Consider the following 26231-nt stretch of genomic DNA (forward strand, 5'->3'; position numbering starts at 1 on the left):
CCACACTGGCACCATAGGAAATAAAGGGAGACACTCTTCAGAGCATTTACAGTCTTATCCTGCTTCTTTTAGTTTAATTTCTGTTGGTATTTAATATTCTAGGCAGGCACACAGCTATGGAATAAACACTATATTGACAGTATAGAAGAGATTTGGACCCTCTAACGGTATCATAGCCCTTTCTGTAGAGTTTCAAAAGGTTATAGTATTTCCAAAGAGAAGGGATACCTCCAGACCACTGAGTTTGACAGCCTAGCATATGCCCAGACCACCTTCAAGCCCCACACAGCGTGTTGTCCTTCTGGGAAGAAAGAGGCAAGCGGCACAAGCAAATCTTAAGCAGGCACAATGTGAGCAGATGGTGTTAATTCCAAAGTCAATGCATGCACCTAAATTTGGTTCCTCTCATGAGGCACAAACACACAAGATGGTAGTGTGAGTTTGAACTGTCATTTCCCAGAGCTAGTTTGCACAAACAGGGATGAACCTTTCAGCTGTTGTTTGAAATGTCAAGTTCAACTGCACCAGGGTTAAAGCCTGCCATAACTGAATTCAGGTCAAAGCTAGATGATGAATTTGTTCTACCAATGAAGCACCCACTTTCAGATTGACTTTTATGTACCAAACCCTCACAGACAACAGAAACATCAAGAATTTGAGGGGAGAAAGAAAAATAATGTCGATATTTGGAAAGACTTATGTTCATATTGCACCTGAGAGTAAACATCTAAATGTTATCAAAGAAAAAATAGCTATTTGGAAAACATTTAATAACCAAAGAGAATATTTCCATAATTTGAGGAGTTTAAAAGTAACCAAGGACTTCAGTAGTCAAGGGATGACTCATCTCTGCTTTTAGCAAGTGAGAAGGTAAGTCTGTCTTAGGCTGGCTGTCCAAGCTCCCATGATAATGAACAGATGCAAGAAGAGTCTACAGAGGCAATCCACTTCACCTGAGATATGGCTTTGGACCCATTCCTCCTGATAAAGTTTATTTCTCCTTCTGTTGACTCTGGAAGGGAACTGAATTAATGTCTTATTTGAGAACTTAGCTTTTACATGGCTAAAACCAAGTCATTTAACCCTCTGTAAAAAACTTATATCCTAATCAATAAACCAGGTTTTTTAAAATACTATTTCTTTTCTAGTGTGTTCTCAACTGAAGCCTCATGTGTCTGAGCCAAACTTCATGACATGAAATCTTTACAGCTTCTCTTCCGCTGTAAGTTTGTACAGCACACTGCAAGACACCAAACACGCTGCCATCGGACAAATAAAAAGAATAATAAAACTCAATCATGCTTGTATATATAGAAGGCCAATCAATGTAAACACAGGGTCTCTCTAAACAGAAGAAAAGCGGAAGCCAGATGGCATGAAATCATTGATAGCTGTTTCATAAACTTTTCCTGCAATCAAATCTAATTGAAATAACACTAGATTGTAGGCTTGAGCAGGTGGGCAGCACACACAGCTGTTTCTGCTAGATGATTTCCAAAGAATACATACATAAAACATTTCACAGGGACTGACATACGGCAAAAAAGGGTTACCCCAGATGGAATGCTCTCTTTCAGGCTTTATTTCACTGACAGATTTCTGAAGCCTGCCTCTTTAAAAATATGGGCAGGAGTGTTTTTCTGGAATAGTTAAACCGATTACAGCCATATACAGTGCTGTGGGGAGCTAAGGCCTGCTGATGAGGTGTCAACAATGCCAGTTTGTATTTTAAGGCAAGAAGAGCAGAGGGGAACCTCATAGTGTTCAGCTTATTGCTTTGCAGTAAGGTAAAGGTAACTAAATCACCTTTGGCAGATATTTCTGTTTCATAGAAATTTGCCAAGAAAAGATTTTATCAGTTTTCTTGGTAGTTTATTCCAGTTTTCCCTGCACTTATAGCTAGATTTTTCCTAATGTATAATCTACTTTTTAACACAATTAAGCTAATGGCCATACATGGTCAAGGAAAGCAAACAGTTAGTATCTTTTTCTGTTTTAATCTTTTGTATATAGACGTATTTTCTATGCCCTCTCTCCTCCTTCTGTCCTTTTCTGCAGACAAATATCCCATAAGCAGAATTCCTGAAGACTTACAATGAGCCAGATAACCAGTTAAGTCTTCCCAGAGAGGTCCAGAATCTGAAGTAGGCCTGACATTTTGGACTGAGTTTTACTTTGAACTTTCGTTTGCATTGGGGACTAATACTCAAAAAAAACCCAACACAACAACAAAAAAACAAAACCAAAAAACTGAGAAAGGAAGGAAAATGAAAAAGAGCACCTTACATAGACCAAATGAGAGCCCAAAATAAATGAATTGTATAGCTCTACCACCTAGTGCATTCTGGCTAGATGAAATAGTGAAGTTTTTACTCTTCATTATCTTTATATAAATATAATACAAAAAATATTTACATGGTCTTTTCTATTACTGTTTGTACCAGGGTCTGTGTATTCAAACTTCAGTGTAAAGGATTCAAATCTGCCACACTATCACTAAGAGCAATCCAGAAGTGGTGAGCTAAGTGACCTCTTCTGGTCCTATAAGTCTCTTGCCTTTCACTTAAGATCTCCATGAACAGGAATGATTTATTTATTACAGCCTTCAAGTACCTAAAGGGAGACTCCAGAAAAGATAGGGTGGCATTCTATCAGGAAACATAGTGATAAGATGAGGGGTAATGGTTTAAAAATTAAGGATAGTATATTTAGATTAGATATTAGGAATAAATATTTGAGGGTGGTGAGATACTGGCACAGGTTTCCCAGAGAAGCTGTGGATGCCCCATTCCTGGAAGCATTCAAGGGCAGGATTAAGGGGGCTTTGAACACACTGGTCTAGTGAAAGTCATCCCTGCTCTTGGCAGGGGGTTTGGAGCTAAATGATCTTTAAGGTCCCCTGCAACCCAAAACATTCTATGATTCTAAGAATATAATTACATGCAAACTGTGCTATTAAATAATGACAATGTCTTGGACTGCAGCAGTCTTTCTGGAGACTTACTTGAAAACGTGAATTCTGCGTTTAATGGAAAGCAGCCTTACTCCCCTGTTCCCTGTCATTTTATGTTAGAAATACAATATACATTGATAGTATATTAGTGAGTCCAGGAGTAGAGGAGGGAGAGGAAACATCATTATAGCACTACATAAAAACCTAGTCAGAAAGTCCTGACCTGCAGAGGTGTCCTAGGGAAGTGCCACCCTGTGGTCATCTTCCTTAGGGGTTTGGCTGTGCCTGTCAGACTGGGCATGTTGCTACACACCCCTTGCTCCTTCTCATGCAGCTGCAGTTACAACCTGTAGTTTCTTCAGAAATCAGGAACAGTTCTCAAGGGAAAACCCACACTCCTCAGAGAGAGAGAGAGAGAGCAGGAAGAAATCACCAGTAGCCTCAAGTAGTGGGAGCTACTGTTTGCAAAAGGCAGTGAGAAACTGTTTGCAAAAGCCCTGGGGTGGTATGACTCTGCAAGAAATAAATGAGTGTGAAGCAAATGCTTTCAAAAGAACCCATCTCAGCTCTGCAGCAGAGAAAACTGCAACACACAGAAAGAATCAGCAACAAAAGATCCAAAAGAGGCAGTTGATTCACTGCAGGGGAGAAAACAAAGTGTTTACAAAGATGCAGAACAGTAAATCATCAGTGTTCAGAAAATGTTTCAAATATAATGTTCATTCCTACATTTGTATGTAAGGCACAGAAAAGAGAAAAAGACACATCCCTTGCCTTTCAGACCACTTGGACTCGAGCAGGTGTAGGATGTCGAGTAGGAAAAATAGCAGAACAACAAAGATGGAAAGAGGAAGGACTGCAGGAGAAATGGGAGCACGAGGATCATATGTAAGTTTATACAATTGCTTTGGATTACTGGGGAAAATCATCAGCTTGTTTGCTGACTTGTTTTCTATCTCTTTACTTGCCTCGAACTGAAGTAGTTATTTCAGGGGTCTATTTTGAGTGCAGTCTATGAAGGTTGATTATGGGAAGGGGTTTGTGGGAGGCAAAGGAGTGAAGACAAAAGAACGATGAAGATAAGATGCAGAAACAGGGGGGAACTGGTGCAGATCCTAGCTCTGCTTTCAATAACAGCTAATGCTTATATAGAGCCTTTCAAGCACAGATTTTGAAGTGTTTTAAATTGAAGTCTGAATCATCTTATTCATGTTATAACAGGACAAATTATGTGTTCAAGGTCACTCAGCGGGAAATAAAAATGCACTATAGCCAGGCAGAGGATTCACAGCCTATAATGCTAGTGCCATGCTGCCCACAAAGCTACGCTGCCCCTCTGTCAGCTTGGGCTTTATCCTGCAATGCAGGGCTGATGGATTAGAAATTGATTTATGAGCTGCTTTCTCTCTAAATTACGTGCTGAAATACCTCATCAACCCATTTGTAGGGAGGACTGACCTCAGTGGGAAGATGCACACAATGAAGGGGTTTATTGGGGGATTAAAGAGGGTTTCAGCTCTCTATTACTCCTTATGAATGCCCAATGTAAAATGGCACCCAGGTATGTAACACAGACACAGCTAGACTGCAGACATATCAAGACAAGCCTGTGTGTTCAGGACCACAGACAGGCCCCTCTCAAGGATACAGTCTGTTTAAATAATGGTTTGCAAGACACCCTAAGCAGACAGGTGATGTCTGAAGTCCAGACATTTACCAGCGTAAGAGAGGTCAGAAAATGCCATGCTTGTGGATCCTCTGAAAAGTGCTCACTCGGTGTTATGGATATGCCAGCATGTCGATACACGTATGACCTTTTCTTGGCATTTGAAATGCGTAAATTCTGCTGACTCCCAAACCGTGCAGAAAGTCTTTTGACCTAGAACTGTTCATAGAATCACAGAATGATAGAATGTCTCAAGCTGGAAGGAAGCTGTAACTGTTGTTTGAATTATTCCAAGTTTTAATGCTCTAATCACATGTTGGTTTATACAATGAGCAGATGTGGTGGTGCCTTCCCCCCGCCCCTGCTCCCTCGGGCTGCACTGTGATCTGAGAAATGCTCATTAGGCCTCAGCCTTGACGAACAGCACCTGGGCTAAGCTCCTCTTGAGCTTATCAGAAACACTGTCTGCTTCCACAACTTATGCTAACAAGCTCCTGTTTTTAATGAACAGCTTTGGAAACTCATATTCCTTGCCTGAATAACAACCCAAGTGGAGTAACATTTTGGTACTGAACTTTCAAAAGAAGTTAACAACCTGAACTGCAGCCAGGATGAAAAATTATCATGACTAAAGCCAAACTTCTCGTGACCCTACGAACAATGGTCCTGAGACCCGCTGAGCTTTCCTGGAGCATAGTGGGAGGTGACCAACAATCTCTCTCTTTGTGGGACTCCTCTCAGAGGCAGGGAACCCTCAGGTTTGGCATGCTCACAGAATCACTGCCAAACAGGAGCGGTGGATCCTGGGCTGATGTCCCTCACTCTTCGAGGCTACGGCCATTTAGAAGATGCAAAGGCACCTGAAATGAGCACTGAATTCAAGGGGAATTATTCACAGGTATACCTTACTCCTGCTCATTAGGTCTGTGTGCATGCAAGTGTGAATATGTCTTAGCAAATAGAATGTTGCTCTCCTGGATTCTTAAGTATTTTAGTTTTGTTAGTTAGGCCTGTGAGTTACTGTTGTGCTATAGTAAATTCTACATGAAGCTTTTATTAAATTGTTTAGCTTGAGCTAAATTAAGTGCTGTTAAGTTCAAGTGCTTGCAAACCTTTAGGCTTAAACTGTTGGTCAAATCCAGGGCTCAGTTTAGCCTTGTGACTCAACAGGAGGGTCCTCCTTATTTCTTTTTTTTCCTCCACTTTCCTCTCCCTTTTATTTTATTCTATTACCCTTTTCCCCCATACCCCTAGCTTCCCTGTAGGTACCTATTGGGTTGGTTTTTGTTTTAGATACATTGATTTTAGATATTAGCTGGCTTTTTCTCTGTGTGCTTTAACAATCTAGTGAGTAGTAGAATGAACCTTGCCAATGAACTTTGTCATGGTTTGGTTTTATTATTAAAAAATAATGCTTTTCCTGATGACTCTTTAAGTAACTTTAAAACACTCATTTGCAACATTAGAGAAGTAGTTTAATTTCACAGAGCACACGGTAGTGTTCTTTTTTAAAATACAATTATCACAGGTCCAGTTCAAGAAATCTTTTCAAATGACAAAAAATATTTGATGACAACATTTAATTGTCATCACAAGCAGATGTTATCTATTTAACCAACCATTTAAAATTGCTGATCTTTTATTTGCCCTTCCTTCCAATTAATGCATTCATATTATATTTTAAAATGTAACATTTTCAAAGATTAAATGACATTTTTATGTGACTGGACCATGCACATTTACTGTAACAGTATTACCATAACTCATTGCCATACTACAGTGGAATTTCTGCTTGCTTGGTTCATTGCAAACCCCACTCAACAGCTGTGCTGCAGATGTAGTCACACGTTCATGTGCAATTGCTTTGTCTCAGCACTGTCTGGATTTCTATACCTAAGAAGATGTTCCCATTTGTTTTTTGGAGTGAAACCTTGCCTATATCATATCTACCAACTAAAAATTGGCCCAGTATCATCCACATGAATGGATCTACAACTAGTAGCAAGGTACTACAATACACTGGTTAGTCAAGGTACACTGCTTATTTAAAATATATATAGTATAAAGGTCACCATTTTAATGTTTATATCTTTTTTACTGTTGAAGCTAGTCTTATTATGAAGAAGATTAGAGGGGATCTTTTCATAAATGTGAAATTTCAATGGCTTGAAAGATTTTTGATTACATTTGCTTTGACCTCCTGAAGCAGTGGTAGGAATTTTTTCTGCTGAGCTAATTACCACTTGAAATTGTTCTGATCAACTGTAGATCATCATCATCATCATCATTATCCTGTTTCACTGCTGATCAGAAAGCATCTGCAACACCATATAGCAGACATGAAATGCACAAACTGTAGTACATCTATTTAATGGAGCAACAATTATTTTACTTTTTGTACTTATCAAAAAGTAACTCTAATGTTGTCTAATGACTTCTACCCCAGCTGGCCATGATCTTATAATTACGTGGTTCAGGCTCCACATTACTTACATTACTTAATCAAGTAATAAACTGATGGTTTCTTCAGCTCAGTTTTACGGTGATTCAGACTCTGACTCACTGAAGTATTTGCCTAAAATCAGGTTCACTCAGTGGCCTGTGGAACCAACTTCACTGGCTTAAATGGGTGACTGAACACATACAGGTTCTTCACACACTTACTTTTAGGCAGGCTGTGGCAGTAGTTTGATGAATAAAGATCATACTGCGGAACCAGCTGCTGTATCTGGAATTCACATATTGATTGCTGCTAGAAATTATTATTTAACGTATAGTGTCAGTAGCATAAAACTATATTTCAACAGATCCATTATATAATCTAAAAGCAAAGAAATCCAATGAATAAGCTCCCTAGAGCTAGTAGTCAGTAAAATATCCCTTATATACATATTTCCAATCAATAACCATTTTTTCTCTAAAATCTGTGGATTAGCATACTCTTCTAGTATCTTGTTTTAATGTTTTGTTCCAGCGGAAGATCTCTCTCTGCAAGAAAACACAGGAATAATGTGTATCCATGCATCAGCCATTTAGCTGTTAGCAAACAGAGATAATGGCCATTGGGAATGTAAAAGCTAGACTACTTGGCTGCTCTGACAAATGAAATCCAGGAGTAATGAGTCACACTAGATGTGATCCTTTAAAAAGAAACATTGGCAAACTCTCAGATTTTAAAATAACTTTGCTGAGATCAAGTGGAGCTGTCTTCAGCCATGATGAAAAAGCTAAAAATGAGTATCTGACTGTGCAGATAATTCCAGCAGCCTGGCAGCATTCATTTGTGAAGCAGCCCAGCCTGATAAGATGCTCGCACTGATGCTAATGCGGACTGGACGGTGCAGATACGTATTGCATAATCACTGCATATATGGCACATTCATTCATACACTGCTGTCCATGGTTATCAGCCTGGAGAGATGATAATGTGCATGTCTGTGAGCCAGCCTCTGCTCTGGGGGGTTTTGTTTTACTCTGTATTGAGAAGCAGACTGCAGAATGCTCCCTTTCCCGAGCAAGGAAGGCTGAGCACATTGTCCCCAGCAATGTCAGCAAATTTACTCAAAGGAAGGAGTTCAGCTACGTCACCCACCAGTACTGGCTGAAGGTGGATCCTCTTCAGAATATATAAAATACATGAGTCTTGAATTGGATTTGCCAGATGGATATCAATTCACAAATTGCCTGTGTGCTTTGGCTTTTTGTGGTAACATGTTTTTGCATCCCTTAGTCAGAAATAAAAGGCAAGATTTTCATTGAACTTAGCCTGTTTGCTCCACCTGAATGTGAACTAAGCCCACCCACAGCTCTGCAGTTTTGAAAACAATTTTTATTCTGGTGCTTGCTGAAGGAAGAGCTGTTTATTACTTCTTTTCAGCTCATGATTGCCCACATCTAGTTTGCGACTCAGGTACACCTACAAAAAATATTAGAATAATATAATAGCTCTCATCTGTCTGCAAAAATACTGCATGCAGAAGTTCACTGCTTAACTTTTTAGTGCAGCAAAGTTTAGCTCAAAGAATATTCGGGTCTATAGGAAAAAAAGTTTGCCTGTCAGCATATATCTTTTAGGCTTTGAGGAACCACACATTAATCAGTAGAAGCAAGGCAATGTGCAGGAACAAACAAGGTGAGAAATCCCAGACACACTCCAGTTTTGTCAAAGTGGATTTCTTACAGACATCTCTTCAGGCAGAATCTTAATTAACAGATCTTTGCTAGATGAAATCAAACCTTGCACTTCACTGCTCTGTTTTGACAGTGTGCTATGCAAACTACTGACTGAAATAATTTTATTAGGCAGCAGAGAAATTTTGAAATAGTTAAATTAGAATCACAGCTATTCATACTTTTTCAGCATTGTATGATTTTGTGTCTGTGTGAGTATCAGCAAAGACATTCTAGGCACACAGTAGCGTTGGGCAGTGTTCTGTAGAATATTGGTATTTTACAGATATGTCAGACTGCAGAAATGGATTTGAGAAATACATAAATGAATGATGTATAAAATGTAAAGCAGAAATGTCACTGATCACTGATATAACTATTACATTCAGAAGCAGGCAAAAATTCAGTTTGACTCTCAAGCAAGTTTGCAATACTTCCATTTTATCTAGGCTACTTGTGCTTTCCCAGCAGAAAATTCACATTAAATAACATTACACAGAGAAGAAGAGACTTTGCAATAGTGGAGTCTCTGTAAAGGTTTTATCACTGGGAAATTGGGTTGCCTGAGTTATTCATTACTTGGTATATGGCAGATATTTCAAAGAGAAGTAAAAGAAGGCGTAAGCAGCATTCTTAAATTGCCCTTGCATTGTTTCTTTGTATATATTTCTGTAGATACTTTTGTTAATATGAGACCAAATTAACAGATTACAAGGGAGGAAAAACTTCATAACCACTCATTAACATCTGGATGTTTTCTGTAAGGGATCTGATTCAACCCTTCTGAAATCAATAGGAGACTTTCTTTTGATTGCCTAGATTTCTATATTTTTAGTCTTCATCCTAATTTATTGAAGATGTTTTTCAAATGTAGTAGTTTAGGACTTCCCAACTAGAAGGAGTTCCTCTGGATGTTTTTGCAAAGGCAGGAAAGACCCCTGGCACGAGCAGAGGGATAACAGCATGATCACCAGCTGTCAGAGTGAACATTTTAATGGCAGAGTGGGAATGAATGAGTGTTGTGTATCCCTCCACTCGAGATACTACCTGTTGTCCTCAGGAGAGAAGGGAGAGAGGATATGTTTCCATATGGGAGTTCTTTTCTCTGCAGGGTCTTTGCCAGATGCAGATACGTTTTGGTAACTGTTTGAACTTGTTGGCATGAGAGAAATGTCCCTGGGGGAACACAAAACTGATGGCAGAGGCCAAAAGGGGAAAATTTATCAAAAGTACATGTAATTTTTCATATGGCTTTATAATTTATCATGAAAAAAAGTGGATAACATGATGCTGTGATAAGTCAGGCATATGGTGGGTAAGATAGTTCTTTTGTTTTCTTGACAGTTTGTCAGAAATAATGATTAATCTTTGTGTCTTAAGCACAGAAAAACTAAAAGTCAAGTATAGGACTGTCTCAGCCAAAAGAATGCATACATTGTCAGAAATGAAGACAAATTTGGAATTATATGAAATAAAACCAGACAATAACTGAAGGAATCATCCAGTCATTTTTCCACTCTGAGACTGGATAAGTTATGCTTATGCTATTTCTGATAGACATTTGTCCAAACATCTTTTAGAGATTTCTCAGGTGGGATTTCTAGTGCTCTCCCAGACACTCTGATTCAAGAATTTAATTTTTCTTCTTCCTGGAAAAATTTTACTTATGTTCAACTTGTATTTGCCTTGCCACAGTTTAAGATAATTTGTTTTTCTTCAGTGGGCAGACAAAGGGAAGAGTTCATTCCCCTCCTCATCTAAGTTTTCTGTTATTTAAACTTCCAGTCTTTGGATCAAAAAATATCCCACACTTTAATTTTTCCCCAAATGTCCCCTCTTAATCTTCATCATTCTCACTGCTGTCCTTTTGTCTCTCTCTAGCTAATCTACATCTTTCTTGTTCAAGGAAACTGCCTACAGAACACATACTGAAGATGTAACCTCACTCAGGAATCTTATTGTTGTAACACAGGTGACAATGAGTAAACACACAAGTCTTTCTCTCTTTTGCAGCCAATGGTGTTTCTATTGGTGATTCATTTAAAACCTTTCTGCAGATTTGCTGCATTACCCTTCAGCTTGTGTGGTTTACTATTTGTGCAAAAAGGCAGAGCATTGCACTTTTTTAGCTTATTGAATTACATTCTATTTTTTCCAGGCTATTTGTCCAATTTATCAACACTGCTGTAGTTCTAATCCTGTTTTGTCATACATGTATTGCCCAGCTGGTGCTCTCTGTGAACTAAATAAATGTGTTCTCCATCCTGTCTTGGAAAAGCTCTGCATACTGTTCAGGATAATTCCTGTAAACTCAACTCTAACCATCCCTCTAATTTGATCAGGAATTAGTGACACCTACTCCTTTAATACACATCTCTCAAATGAGTAATGCACTCAGCTAACCATTTTCTTTAATCCAGTCCATATTTCCAAGACTTGCATATGAGAGTCTAGAGGTGTGCAGAAGTCAAGGTAGATGGCATCTACCAATTTTCTTCCTGTCCAGAAGGCCTGCTATCCTGTCTTCATAGAATTCTTCCTTTAATTATCAAAGTTCATGTAACATAGCAGAAAATCTATGTGACTAAAATTAAGTTAGACTATTTTTCAAAAAGGCAAAAACATATGTCTAAGCTGGCATATCATGACAAATCAGAAGGCAAAGAACATATTTGGAAGTGCATGTTATTTTCACTTTAGCCAGTTTCAAAGGCTTTGTATTTCTTTCTAAGAATAGCTATCAAACTTTACTCTTCTTGTTTCTTTCCAAAATGATTCCTATGTGCAGGAATAGAAGATACATTTTTCAGTTTTGTTTTGGGCTGCCTTTGAATTCTTTCTCTCTTGACAACAACAAATCTCACAAACACTTCTCCCACACTCACCATTTTGCTGACCAGCCCTTGAGGAACAGAGAAGAAGAATCAAGAATACAAAGTGGTTTGGCAGCACAGCAGCAGCTGTTTCCATTTGATTCTGAGCACATTTAACAATGTGTTCCCTGTAGGGGTTACAACAGGCCCTTCAGTACCAGGGCAGTCTCTGTGGACCTCATATTCAATTTACACAGAGTGTCCAGTCTGAATGGACCTTGGAAAACAGATATCACAGAAAAGGAGACTTTGGGCTTCCTCTCCCTGAGGAAGAACAAAAGAAACGCGAATTCCAACTATGATCTGGAGAATCCTACTAAGAGGAAAAAGTGGAAAATAATTAAGTCCTCTTTTGCCTGGAGTTTCTTTTCATTCATATTTAAAGTGTTATTTATGGCTCCATCCTCTCAAATTCTGTATATGCTTGCACTGGATCTTTCAGCTGGCACTGTTTGCTAGCTTGCTTAAGGTTGTAGCAAGAGAAATGCAATGGTAAATGTCAATGCCCCTTCTTAGCAACATATTCAGGATTCCTTAGGATTAAGTTATCTCAGAAACTTTAGTTGGCATTACTTCAGGCAGAGTTTAAAGATATCTGCTAGTGCATTAGAAAAATTCTCTAACACAGAGCTAAATGACATTGCCAGAAATGTTGTTGAAAGCAGAAATAAAAGATTATTTAATTATTTACTTATTATTTAATTTATAATTTAATATATATAATATATATTTAATTATATATATAATATAATTTAATTATTATATAAACAAATATATCTGGGATATATATAAACAAGATATATCTGGGATATATCTTGTTAAAGATGGAGAATATCTGACGTGACAATTTTTATTTTGAAGAAAAAGGACCATGGGCCTTTTGGTTAAACATTTAGCAGGATTTACCATCTCAGCCTGCAGCCTGCTAAGAGTTCAGGGTAGTGTCCAAAGGGCCAATGCCGGGACTTTAGATCTTCTCACAGACACATTTGGAAACACAATTTACAGACAAAAAACTCCCATGAAGAGTGTGAAAAAAGAAGGTGCATCCTGCCAGCAGCTGTTGGGTATTACAGAAAACTCTGATAACTTGTACAAGTGAAAGTAGTACAAGACCCCATGTAGAATTCAACAGTTATAAAAATCCATTTAAGTTCCTTTTTTTTTGGTAACCAAGGACACGAACAAGGCTTCACATTGGGTATCTCTGAAAAAAATCACCAATACAGATAAATATTAATAAGTGAAACTTCAAAGACTAAAAGAGTTAAGAGAAACATACTTTCCTGACACCTGTTGATTCCCACATTAAAGAGATTTTTAAAGATCTGAATGGTTTTCATAGTGTCTTTTACAAGAAACAAGACAAACATTATTATGTAATCTCAGTTTAAATCATCTTCTTCCCAGGAAAATTCAGATTGCTCATGCACGTAAACCACAAAGCTCTGCAACAAAGATACTGTTACTCACTTTTGCAATGTTTGGTTCATGATGGGTCAGTGGCCTCAGAACTTTTAAGGTGTAAAAGAAATAGTTTAAAGAACGGTGGCTCTTGTCATTTTATATTAAATATCTGCAACAGGTTTAGCAGCTGAAAGTCATGGGATTATCCAGCTTTACGAACCCTGCTGAGTAAGATGAATTACAAGAAAGCTTTGTTTCTGATGGAAAAGGTGTCACCATGGCCCAGCAAATCAAACATATCAGGATTTACGTTCCTTCCTGTGAGTTATAATGGTCACTTGCAGAACTACATAAACAGCAATGAAAATACTCTTTTGGCAGATGCCCTAACCTGCATGAGTGAAAGCCTACATAAAAGCTTCAGAGAAAGGCCTGATTAAAACTGATCACATAGAAATTTTCCCCTGGAGACTGCTGGTGTCAGCAGTTTTGGATAATCTCTGTCATATTGGTGGCATTTGTATTGTATTTGTGATTTACATAGCTCAGTACAACATTAAAAATGCTAGCACAATGTGAGTGGTTAATGCCTTACATCTGGAATCTCTACCCTATAACAGATTTTAAAAATCTACTAATAAAAAAGGCTAATATTAAAAATTTTATTCAGAAAAGTATAAAAGGGTTAAAAATATTGAAAGTTTTGAAAAAGCACCAAAACCATGGAAGTCTCAGATATATTTAGAAAAAACAAAATAAACTTTTTGTATAGTTCAGTGGTACACAGGAGCACAGTCAGCTGCCAAATTGTCTGCTGATTTCTTTTAGTCTCCCTAAAGCTTATAAAAGTGTATGCAATATGACCTAAGTTATGGAATGGAATATACACTTATTAAATTTGCAGTTGATATGAAACTGGGAAAGACTGTGAATAAATTGGGGGCATAAGTCAAATTCAAAAATCTTCTTGACATGTTGGAAGAACGGGCTGAAAAAAACAAGACAAAATTCAATACAAACAAAGGTAAAAAATGCAACAAATGCATCAGGAGCATCCAGCTCTGGGGAACCCAGCCTAAGAAGGACATGGCCTAGAGCATGTGGATGTGGTCCAGAGGAGGGCCAGGGAGCTGATCAGAGGGATGGAACACCTCTCCTCTGAAGACAGGATGAGACATTTGGGGCTGTCCAGCCTGGAGAACAGAAGGTCCTGGGGAAACCTAACAGCAGCCTTCCAGTAGTGAAGAGAGCTTACAAAAAAACCAGAGAGGAACTTTTGGAGTCAGGTAGTGATAGGACAAGAGAGAATTACTTTAAATTGAAAGAGATTTGGATTAGATTTTGGGAAGAGGTTCTTTGCTCAGAAGGTGGTGAGGCCCTGAAACAAGCTACCTGAAGAATCTGTGGATGCTCCATGCCTGGAAGTGTTCGAGGCCAGGTTTGATAGGGCCCTGAGCAAGCTGGCCCAAGGGAAAACCTTCCTGCCTATGGGGGGAAGATTGGAACTAGATGATCTGTAAGATCCCTCCCAAACCTACCCACTCTATAACTACGATTCTGTGAAGTCTCAGGCAGACTCTCAGATAGAAATTGCTGGCTTCAGAGCAGCAATCAGAGATAAGGAACAACTAATGAGGCAGAAGTCCTGCAGCCAAACAGATGTTTTATTGTGAACTGCACATGGTGATCAGGTCTCCCTCAGGCATGCCTCAGGTTTGGTTACAGGCAATAACTTTCTAGAAATTTGGGGCAGCTAGAGAAGCATTGCAGAGACTCAATAACAGTCAGAAGTCAAGGAAATGTGACCCTGAGATCAAAAAGATGTAAAGAGTAGGCACAGGAGAAGGAAAACAGTTTTCAAGTGTGTGAAAAGTTGTTATGAAAGGATGAGGAGGAATGTCTGGTGCTTATTGACACAAAGCATAGAATAAGAAGAAACAGCTTTAAATTACAAAAAACTTTCAGACTTTATGAAAAGTACTGAAAAATTTAGGAGCAGAAAATCATGGAAAAGGTTTTACAGGTGGAGGCTCAGCAATCTCTTATATTAGAGGTCTTTAAGGACATCATACTGCTGAAAAACAGCCTGTCCTAACAGATATCTCTCAGGAATGACTAATCTGGAGGAATGGATCAAATGTCCTCCTGATGTCCTTCACAGTCATATCCTTTCATGGGCCTTAGAATCACAAGAGACAATACAACTATTGAGTGGGGAAGGCGGCATTACTTTAAGAAAAGGGCAGTGTGTCTCGGCATTCAGGAGGGCAAATATTTATCAGTGTCCTCTGAATGATGCACAGTGGTTTAGACGTACACAATGACAGAATTTCTGCCATCTTTTCATTGCTGGCTATGCAGTCATTCCCTCTGTGGAAATAACCCAGTTGCTTAACCTCTTGATATCAACTGATCTGTTAAACAGCTGTAACTCTGTGCTATCATGAGGCTGTGAGTTAGTGAGTGCTTGCCCTGCATCCAGAAAATTCAGGATGAAAGGGATATAAAGCTGCAAGTAGTGATCCCTTATTTATAATTGCCATGGTTCAATAAATGCTAGTTGGTTCCAGTTTACTAAGGAAGCACTGGCTCCTTCACAGTAAGAATCTGAGTTTTGAAGGAAGATTCAAACCAAATTAAACTCTTTTTGAAATTTAGATGACAAAATGTCGTCACCATTACAATTTCCAGGCTACTACATGAGACACTATGTTTGCAAGGATTAGCAGCATGTAGAGGAGAGAGCTGGAGATCCCTGACCTCTGCAGCAATAGAGCCATAACTCTTTGCTTGTCTGCTGCCTCCTCTCCCATAACAACCTTCCACCTACAGCAAACACAAGCCACAGTGCACATTTGATCAGCTGTGACCTGTGCACAAGGTCAGCTGCATTCCCAGGAGCTTCCAACCCATGGGAATTAAAAGGCAGTGTGTTCCACCCCAAAGAGTCGTCTTGTGAGCCCCAACAGCATCCCATCATTCTGCTATCCAGCAGATATCTGCATTGTACACCCATTATTGACACTAATATCTCGGCACTTGCAAGGGCTGCATTCACTCCATAGATACCAGGAGTCATGACCATGATGAAGATAAAACAGTTTCTTTTCCTCTGCTGTCACTCTAAGGCTATAAAGAACATGCAATATGTAATCTATATGGGGCACAGCTTTTAGTTACTTTCTTAGATACTTTTTAACTAAAAGCCTTGATCTTTAAAATAAAACCAGACAGGATCCACATTGACACCCATGTGCTTTGGCAGAGAAAAAGATGTTTTTGCCTTCCTGAGGCTGAAATCCAGAGCACTGAGGCAAGTTCCTCTGCTTTTTACACAGCTTTTAAGAGAAATAAGGTACATCATAGAGTCTTCAAAATAATCTGCACTTTCTCCAAGGGAAATTTCAAAGGCTGGACAGGGAATTGCCTGGAAAACTCCATGAATAGGGTAATCTCCTAAATAAAACCCATTTCATGTACCTATACCTATACAGAATTAATAAAAGCAAAGAGTCCATGACCTTTTCTAAAATATGCTGAATTGAAATGGCTTCTTTTTTTTCTTTTTTTTTTTTTTTTTGGTCTTCTTTTTGAATTCAGTTGAATAGTGACAATATTCCTCTTTTCATTTTCCTTAGGGCAGCCCAGTTCTGATGCACTGATATCAAGGTAATACAGAGTAACCTCCTCTCCCACCTTGCAACAAAGAATCAATCCCTCTTTCACCTGAACTTATTCCTGTGTTACCCTAACATCCTAAACTAATCCCCTGGCTGGGGACCCTGTGTAATGCAGTCCTGGCTCAACCTTCTAGGTTTCTAATGCAAACAATATGCAATATGGTCAGCAGGTTAGAAACATGATGGTTGTTTCTCAAGGGAGGGTGGAGGGCCTGGCACCACTCCTGTCCTAGCCAAAATGTAGCTCTTGAACCTACTGAGAGCAGGCAGAGGGTACATAGCCTAAATTTTGTCTCCGTGTCCTCTGCCTCCCCAAGTATCAGGTTAAAACATTGTCTAAGAAGGAAATGTCTATGCAATTTTTTGCACAAGCAGGAAGATAAATATTCAAAATTTGGTCAAAATATTTGGCCAAGTATTTTCAGTAATCCAATTTGAAATGCCTGTATCCAGGCCTCAGTAGAGAACTTGATAAATCTGATTTCTGAACCATGATGAATTTGAATATGATCAATATGCCCTGCCTTAAACCTGAGGTGCATCTGGGCATCAGCTCAAGAGAGTTATGGATGCCCAGCAGAAGGCAAGTGGGTGTCCATGATTTTCAATCTCCTTCAGGAATTTGTTGACACTGAAGGCAAGACTCAAGGTCACAGTTCTATAATGCAGACCCTTGTGTTAAACTTACACCTAATTTTATGCTGCCCAGCCTTTACTGAGTTTGCTCTTAGTTCCTTATTTTTAATTATTTGGCAGACTGAAGAATTAAGGCAAATGTGGGTAAGCAGCTTTCCCAAGCCAAACTATTCAGACCACCAACTCCACAAGCCAGCTGAAGGCAAGCAAGAGTCACAGGATGTAAGTTTTTTATTTAAGGATTTAATTCTAAGGAACTTGATGAACTAATTTCAGAATCATCAAGAAGCTCCCAATCCCTGTCCCAGCATCCTGCTATCCTTCCAGTGTCACTGTTCACATTGGTATGAGGGAGAAAGATAATAATTCCAGTGAACCATTTGTGGGAATTTGAGCTATTAGAACATTTTTGTTACTTAATTTTTTAATACTTAATTTTCAGCCACTGAAATTAAAGTAAAACCAAAAAACCCTCTATCCTGTCTCATGTGATTCCCATGAGAAAGCAATTGGTCCCCCATGGTCATCCTTACATGGATTGCATATGACAATACCAACACACACAAATTAAGTAGATGCTTGGTATTTCCTCTTTCAGGAAATGAATTTTTCATAAGTTATTATAAAGTATTTTATAGAATGAAATCTTAAATGTCTTCCTTGTCGTGCCCCAGACCTTGCCAATTTCTTTCGACTGAGCACTTTGTTCTTAGCCCATGAATAATGAAACTGAGCAATTACATACAAGCAATGCCTCCTGCTGCAAAGCCTAGAAACTAATCTGATGGGGCTTTTCTCTTCTACTTTTGAAAGTCTGGGCACCCCTGAGGGGAAGAAGGTGATATTTGCCCTCAGTAATCTGGTTAAAAGGCACAGTGGACATTTCACACTGTTCTAGTTGCTCACTTTGCTTAACCTTGTAAAAATTTTATAGTAGTCTAACCCCCTGAATTTCAAATTTTTTTACCCACTGCTACTGTAGTTACAAGTCAGGAAATGTCAGCATTTATTTATGGTACCACAACACTATATGGTTCCTTCATGAGCTGTATAATTCTGGTACTTTTCACCTCATTTGAGAACCTGTTTCAAAGAGACCTTGGATAAATTTTACAGCGCTGCAGTTGTGAACACAGAGGTGAATCTACTGACACAGCTTCAGCAGATGCTTTTACTACTGTTCATTAACTTTAGCTCTGCTGCCATCAGAATTATATAAGGAACATAAAGGAAATTAAAAAAAAATGACTCATGCAATTTGATTTCTGCTGTGTCATTTCCCACTGTTTTGCTCTTGGTACCTCAACAGGCTGGCAATCAAATAGACTATTGAGGTCACGGCACAGAAATGAATGGCAAGGGTTCAAAGTTGAAAATGCAATTATCTCTTCCATTTCCAAGCAGAATTGCAGAAGTAGCGTGACTGAGGCTGTAACAAAAAGCTCATTTCAGCTTTTATTTGGCTTTAACTAGGCAAAGATGTTCTGCCCCCCCTTTTCCTTGTTTCTTCCCCCTTCCCACCCCTGTTCCTCTTCCTTTTCCCTACTCTTTTTAGCTTTGTGGTGACAATTGCAAGCATTTATTTTAGAAAAGGAATATATTTCATGTGTTCAGTTTGAAAACAATTAATCCCTCATTCTATGTTCATGTCACATAGGGTACTTGATTTTTCAAATATTTGTTTCCTTTGTTTTTCTGCATACTTCCTTAACCTAAAGTCATAGTTAAACTTTCTGATTTTCTACAGATATGAGATCAAGCATAGGAAAGTCAGCAACTAAGAAAAGACTTTTTTTCCTCCCTTACTGATGCAGCCTTTGAGCTTGGGATTTCCCACACACATTTCCCATACATCTATTGGGTTGCAAACTGAAGTTTGCCATTGCTTCTCTAAATGAGCTTTTAGTGGAGGAAGCCTAAAATTGCTCAGGATGATCCAAATAACCAAATAGTACAAGACATAAGAAGAAAGTGGTTTTTTGGATATTCAGAAAAAAATAATGTTTTTGAATTTTAAATACACTTCTTCATTACTGTCTTTACATTGATTTTTAAAAATTATTATCATTTTTTCCTCCCTTGACTTATGTTTTCCCATTTGTTTTTGAGTGACTCTAGTGTATTTACATTCCTACATCATATCATATGAATATCCAATATTCATTAGTTATTAAATTTCTTTTCCCAGACCAATTGGGTACAGATTGCACTTGTTATGAAAGACCTGATCCAACACTAGCAAAAACAATATCATGCCACCGTAACTCCATTGAACTTAGTGAGATACTCCTTATTTACTCCAGAGAAATTGCAAGAACAAAAAGCCATAGAGCCTCTTTTGGACCAGGTTTGTTGAGGAGTGTGAGTGCTACAGGTCAGATGTTACAAAACAAAAATCTTAGGCAAAACATTCAGTTTGGAATTCTCATTTTAGGACATAAATGCTTTATGTGACTGTGTTGCTTAAGAGCAGCAATTGAAAAGAGAAAAAGTTCCTGGATTGGAAGCTGTTTTAACAGGAAACACTAAGCACAAAAGTATCTGAAACTTCAGCTTTTCTTTGAAGCTCAAACTCCTCAATTAAATTAGGATGCAGAACCTCATGTCGTCTCTTGGAAAAAAATCACTTTGAAATTATCTCAAAAGTCTTTAAAAAGTGGGTATTGGAGGAGAATTCTTTACATAACAGACCTTTTTGTAACAGCGAGGGTATGAGTCCCAGGAACACCTTCTTCAGTTCCCTTTTCCACTAGAAAATTAAAATCAAAATTCATATACAGAGAAATATGGGAACCAAAGACCAAAAGTTTATTTTTCAATAAGGGATATTCAGTACATTACAGATATTGTAAGCACATATTTCAACATATAGTGGAAAATGTTCACATTTAGTGCAATTATATTTAGCAACTTTATTGGCAGAGAGAAAATTCCTTGTGAATTTTGAACATCAAACGATGTGCCTCACCTCTGAGGATATAATTAACACAGTTCTATATTATTTACAGAATTACAGAATCTTCTGAGTTGGAAAGGACCCACAAGGAACATTGAGTCATTGTACTCATGTAAAAATTTGTATTTGTAACAAGTGTTATCTCCTTCACATTCGGTGCCACTGAATTTCAAAATTTTATGTTTATTTAAACCATCAGCCATCACCTTGCTTTTAACTGTATTGCTGTCTGTGTGGCAGAATAGAGACATAGCAAATAAATCACCTATCTTTCCTTTCAATCAATGCTCTCAGGTTCTTGGGGGACACACAGATGGAAAATGAACAAGTAAAAGGAAAGAAGGAGAAATAAAAAATTCAGGTCTGTTAACACTCATAAATCCCCAGGCTTTTCTACAGATTAAAGGCTCAAGCTAAGGGGATAAAGTTAATCTTAAATTTAAGACAAGTCACTTTTCTTTTTCACATCACAGTATTTTTGTAGCAAGAAATAAACATTCATTTGTTCTTCTAAAAATTTTCTATGTTGAATGATTTTTGTAGAGCATTTATCTAAAAACTTTTAAAGCCATATTTGTCCAACTCCTAGTGGAAATTTTTCAATAGGTAGAAGACAGATACAATTGATAAATAAATTATTAAAAAGAAACAAGCATTTACCAGTGTTGCTCAAATTTCAGCAAAGCCACACATGAAGTCACTACAAAGTAGGTTGAATGGTATATCAAGATTTTGGTAGCTAAGGAAGACTTAATAAAGAAAGCTAGTTATAACCTTGAAAGCATTTAGTATAAAAATCTTAAATTAATAAAATTAGGAATAACTGAGTTAATTTGTGGACAGGAAAGGTGCTTAGGAGAACATTTAATTTCTTGATACAGGTTTCCTTTTTTTCATTTCTGTGAATTTTAAAGTTATATTACCCATAATGCAATGCATTTTTACTCATTATATTTAAATTTACCTGATCTAAATCGGTTTTAAATTGGATATTAGTTTAGATTGAAAAACGCGTATCTAAGTTTTGAGCCACCGTACAGATCTAATTTTACATTTAAATAGCATTTCCCAAAAGCCTGAGAGTTAAATTCTGAGATATTAGTGTTAGCATGTCTGCAGCCTTTTCACAGGAGGGAATTTCAGGAAAAAATTCCCAGCTGTGTTAACATTGGTTCAGCTGTGTCAGCAGGAGTTGATGATTTGATCATCTTTCCACTTACAGAAGTAAACTGTGTGAATCCACCTTCATTATTTTTTCCAGTTCAAAAACTAAATGCCTTGATTAACAAACATTCATATGCCCTCTCAGAAATTACCTGAAACTCCCAAATATGTTCTCAGATAACTCAGACATTTTCATAAGGAAATACTGTCATTTTCTTCACAATACTTGAGTGAAGTTATTTTTATGACTTCACATTTTGTCACTAAGTTCCATCTTCCCCTATGATGCCTCATGATTTCTTCTTCAAAAAAGTCTTCCATCTAGGAGCTCTTGGGAAAACGGAATTATCATAGATAGTGAAATTGCAGAAATATGTACAATTTCCCAAGAACCCTAGATTATATCCAGGGGTTGGAACCAGATGATCTTTGTGGTCCTTTTCAACCCAAACAATTTTGTGATTCTATGCTGTTTGAAGTGAAAGTATTCAGAAGAGGATATTTATGACTTTCTGAAATCCTTTCCTCCATAAGTATATAAAAACGTGAAAATAACCTTCTTGAAAACAGTTTTGATAGCTAATTTTTTAGTCTCTCTTAAAGTTCCTACTCTGTATCCTAGCACAAGTTAAATGATGATGCATGGAGTGGATTTTTTTTATAATTTCCTCATATGTCCAAGGCCAGTGATATAAACTGTATCTGAAAACACTTTACAGTATTAAATAATAGAGGTTCACTGCTTTTTTAACTTTTGGGGTTTTTAGCCTGGCCTTACTGGATAGCTTTACAGAAATCAAACAAGTAAGAACAGTTACGCTCGGAAGCAATATTTCCCAAACTATATTGAATGGACTAAGTGGAGGAGTACAGAAAGGCAATCGAAGAGTTCAGGCACTGGAAGTGGAAAGGCCTTGTTCTGCTGCTGCTTTGCAGTCACTTGAAGACAAGAGGTCTCAACATGGGTCAATTTTATCCACTGATGGAAATGTCTTCATTCTGCATTGCATGTTGAGAATCTCAGCAAAACAAGTGCTGCTGGTGGGAGCCCAGTCAGGAGCCAGGGAGACTTCTGCTGGACAGCCAGAAGCCACTGCCTCTGTGTCCCATTTCACTCTCCACCTGGTGCCCATCCCCTGTGTGTGAATACACACAGAGACCTTGACTGAAAAATCTAAATTAAAGATCAAGTGAGAAAAATGTGCCACAGTTCAAGGGAATTTTCAGAAGAGGTCCCACGTGCTCATTGTCACTGACTGCGATAGAACACTGCAGGAAGGACAGACAATCCTAAACAGCATGGGTGCAGTTTCATCAAATTACAACTTCAAGCTGAGAGTCCCTGTTTATTTTCTTGCACTGAGAGTCTCTGTAAAAGATGTCTGAGGATTAACCCTTTTCTCTCTTCTCCTCCATTTTTTTTTAACATAGGGTGTCATGTATCAGACCAAAACCCATCAGTCAGGGGAGACAGCTGGATGAAAGGACAGCAGGTTAACAGGATATGCAAGGCAAAGTTGGTGCCTGTTGCTTTTGCTGGTACCATTCTCTGCAGCTTTGAGTAAGTTTCTCCTTATGTAATTCATTCCTTTTCCAAACATTTGCCCAAAGAAATGTTTTCTCTAAGTGTGAGTAGTTCCCTGAAAGGCAACTTAACCACCTGAAGTTAAACCTGTGTTTGCTGAAATGGGATGAGTCTTGGACTTCTACGTGATTGTGAAATGCATACATTACTGTTTATTTCTAAATGCTGTCAGTAGATTTTGATGTATTCTGAACAAAGAAAAAATAATAAACCAATAAAGAAAACCATGTCTAAGATTCAACAAAGTTGCAAATTTTTATGATCACCTCATTCCATGCCAGCAGAGTGACATTGGTAGAGGTTTCTTTATCTCTAATGGGCATATCCAGGCTCCTGCCAAGGATATTACATGCCAGATGAGTTGCTGCCAGGTTATAAACTTCGAAGGACTTGTTATTCAGAGGACTAAAAGAGTTTGTGCCCATGTTACATTTTGTGATTTTATTAACAGATTCATTGCTACCTTACACAGTAGCTTCATCAGTCAAAGAGCACCTTCAGTGCTGTCCAAGCATCAGAGATGGATCCAAATGCCCCTGATTATGTAAAGTTTCCATTTTCACCTCAGCTGGCTCGGGGCAACCTCAGCATTCTTTTTTGGATCCAATAAAACACCAGGGTTTCACTTGGAATATGCCACAGTTGTGAGCACAAGGAACAAGCCACAAGATCGAGAAAACAAGAGGGGAGAAATGCAATTTTCTGTAACTATGTGAATTAGAATTTAATCAGAGATACAAAATATAAAGCAAAAAGACAGTATGTTGCTTGGACTCAAATCAGTTCAGGAAAGCTTTCCAAAACATGCACTCTACTTGATACACATGCTTATATTCTCTCCTTACTAGAGATATCTTTATGAACCCAGACAGTAAAGTACTCAGACAACCATAAATATTCATTGAATGTGAGACACAGACAGTCTGCTTCAAAATGTGAGGAGTAATTCTGAAAATAATATCCTATGAAGTACAAGGAGGTCAAAGTGCAGTACAATTTGGGTAAGCAACAAATTATTTGCAGGAAAATAAAAATTTGAAAAAAAAGTCATTTTTTTTTAGCTCTGCATTTCAGTTAACGTAGAGAAAGAAAAGATGACCATTTTAAGTTTATAGAAATCATTCTTAAGAACAATTTTGAAAGGAAAATTGAGAAGTCTAATTTACAAATCGACCTGGTCAGATAATGCTGATTGTTTTCTAATGCATTTTCTGGCATGTGCCTTTTGGCAAAACACACATGAATTTATAAAACTGTTTGCTTTCATGGTATCTTCAATTCTCATGAAAAAGGTTTTATTTCATTCAGAAATACAGTGTATATAACCAATAAAAAAACTGCTTCATTGGTTTCATCTCAAATCAGCTTTCATGAAGTAGTCTTTAGGACATATTTAGAGGGTATTCATTGAAGTCTCATTGGTGTATCTGCTTTAAGTAATGTTTTTACCTATATATCCTTTGGAAAATTTTTCTCTAAGCCTTCTTCTCCGCGTTATCATAAATATTCTTTCATAAAGTAAACACTATTCTTTGGTATATTCTATTATTTATATATATAAAGGTTCCATCAACAGTGTTATTTTAGCAGTCAAAAAAATAGATGGGAGATACTTCTTTGATATTACTCCCCTGTGGCATCTGGAGAAAATCACTCTGCAATGCTGCTTTTCTGCTTACAATGTTAAGTCTTTGAAAAGAAATTGTGTTTCACGTTGTATTTGTATACTGCCTCTCAGCTGAGACCTCCAGATGCTACTATAATACAAAGATTAAATAGCAGCACTCTCTGTTAAATAATGATGCTGCGAGCATGCTGATGAGACAGTCATTTGGGATGGGACATTAAGTAACTTTCCCTGGGACGTGTGATTCATTATTGCCAGAGAAAGCATGGAGAGTGCAAGAGCCTGGTGTCCAGCCAAGGGGGGAATGAGGGCTCTGCTGGGGTAGGCAGCCCCAAAGATCATGGCACTGCTCAGCCAAGGGGAAACTGCTAGAATGTCTGAGAGGGAGACAAGAGGACTTGGAGCTCCACCACTCTTCAGATGAAAATCTGGGTGAGAAATACAGGGAAGGAACAGTACCATGGGCTGCTCCTGTGTTAACAAATTAGTCTCAGCAAGCATTCCTGGGCACTGGAGAGCAGTGACGTGTACAAACTGGACAGCCCTGCCTGTGCACCTGTCCAGGGCCAGCCAGGATTCATTAGACCAAGAGCCATTTGTGGCCCAGGAGCCATTCCCAGTTAACCATTTGCCTCCTGGCAAGCACACAGTTCTAGAGGATAGTGGAGGAACATATACAGACATATGGCATCTCCTGCCAGCCATGCCCAAAGGCAGCGATTTGCCCTAGGCATGCTTAATCTCCTCATACCTCCACTAGCATTCACAGAACCTCTGAGCTCAGTCCTACATTTAGGACACTTTGAAAGTCAGACCATGTTTGACTGCAAGGAGATTTCTTTTTCATGTTCATTGTGCTGGTCAGAGGATCACTACTCTGTTTCTCTCCAGTTTACCTTCACTGGTGGCCAAAGACATCTCATGACCAGAAGGAGCTCTGTGCATCCTCGGGACAGAACCAGCCACCTTGTTAATCACAATGGTGAATGGAGCCGACCTTTGCTGTGCAGTGCTCCTCTAACAGAGTCCTTGTGTGTGCTCTGACCGCTGTCATCCTCAGGCAGTTGCTTGGCAACACCAGCATCTTTGAAATTCACTTTCCAGGCGTTAGGTAATAAACTCACCAATGAGAATACAGCTGCCTAATTTCCTCTGCTGTTTGCAGCAGAGGGTAAAGTGAATCTGTGGATTCTTAGTGATATGTCTAAACAACTGCCTGAAGACATTCTTTTGTTACAAATTTAATTCATCTGTTTCAACTGACAGGTCCTTTACCCCTTGTTGTCTGCCTCATGTTTGGGAATAAAGAGAGAGACTGAGCACCTGAGGAGCTGCTGTTTCTCTCTGCATCAGCATACCAAACAGTGCACTATCTGGGAATCAGCACCTGCACGCCTGGCTCTCCTGCAGGATGAAAACTACAGCCATCACTGGCTGGACACAGACAAGCAGTACAAACTGAACTGGGAGAGACAATAAATAACCATCACATTTCCTGGCTGGGATGATGATAC

At 38.4% G+C, this 26231-nt stretch overlaps 1 protein-coding gene across 1 annotated transcript in view; it reads right to left on the reverse strand.

The window, feature by feature from the left end:
* LOC147652938 (uncharacterized) overlaps positions 1 to 25716 on the reverse strand; it is a 49768-nt gene extending 24052 nt beyond the window's left edge. Inside the window, exons 1-2 of the mRNA XM_086887847.1 lie at positions 25614 to 25716; positions 20077 to 20134 (exon numbers count right to left, since the gene is read on the reverse strand). Of these exons, the coding sequence (XP_086743973.1) occupies positions 20077 to 20134; positions 25614 to 25662 (107 nt within the window). The 5' untranslated portion in view covers positions 25663 to 25716. The remainder of the gene's footprint in view (positions 1 to 20076; positions 20135 to 25613) is intronic.
* Between the last annotated feature and the right edge of the window lie 515 nt (positions 25717 to 26231).

This window comes from Cyanistes caeruleus, chromosome 5 (assembly GCF_971803275.1).
Source record: "Cyanistes caeruleus chromosome 5, bCyaCae1.hap1.1, whole genome shotgun sequence".
In the NCBI taxonomy this organism is placed as follows: Eukaryota; Metazoa; Chordata; class Aves; order Passeriformes; family Paridae; genus Cyanistes; species Cyanistes caeruleus.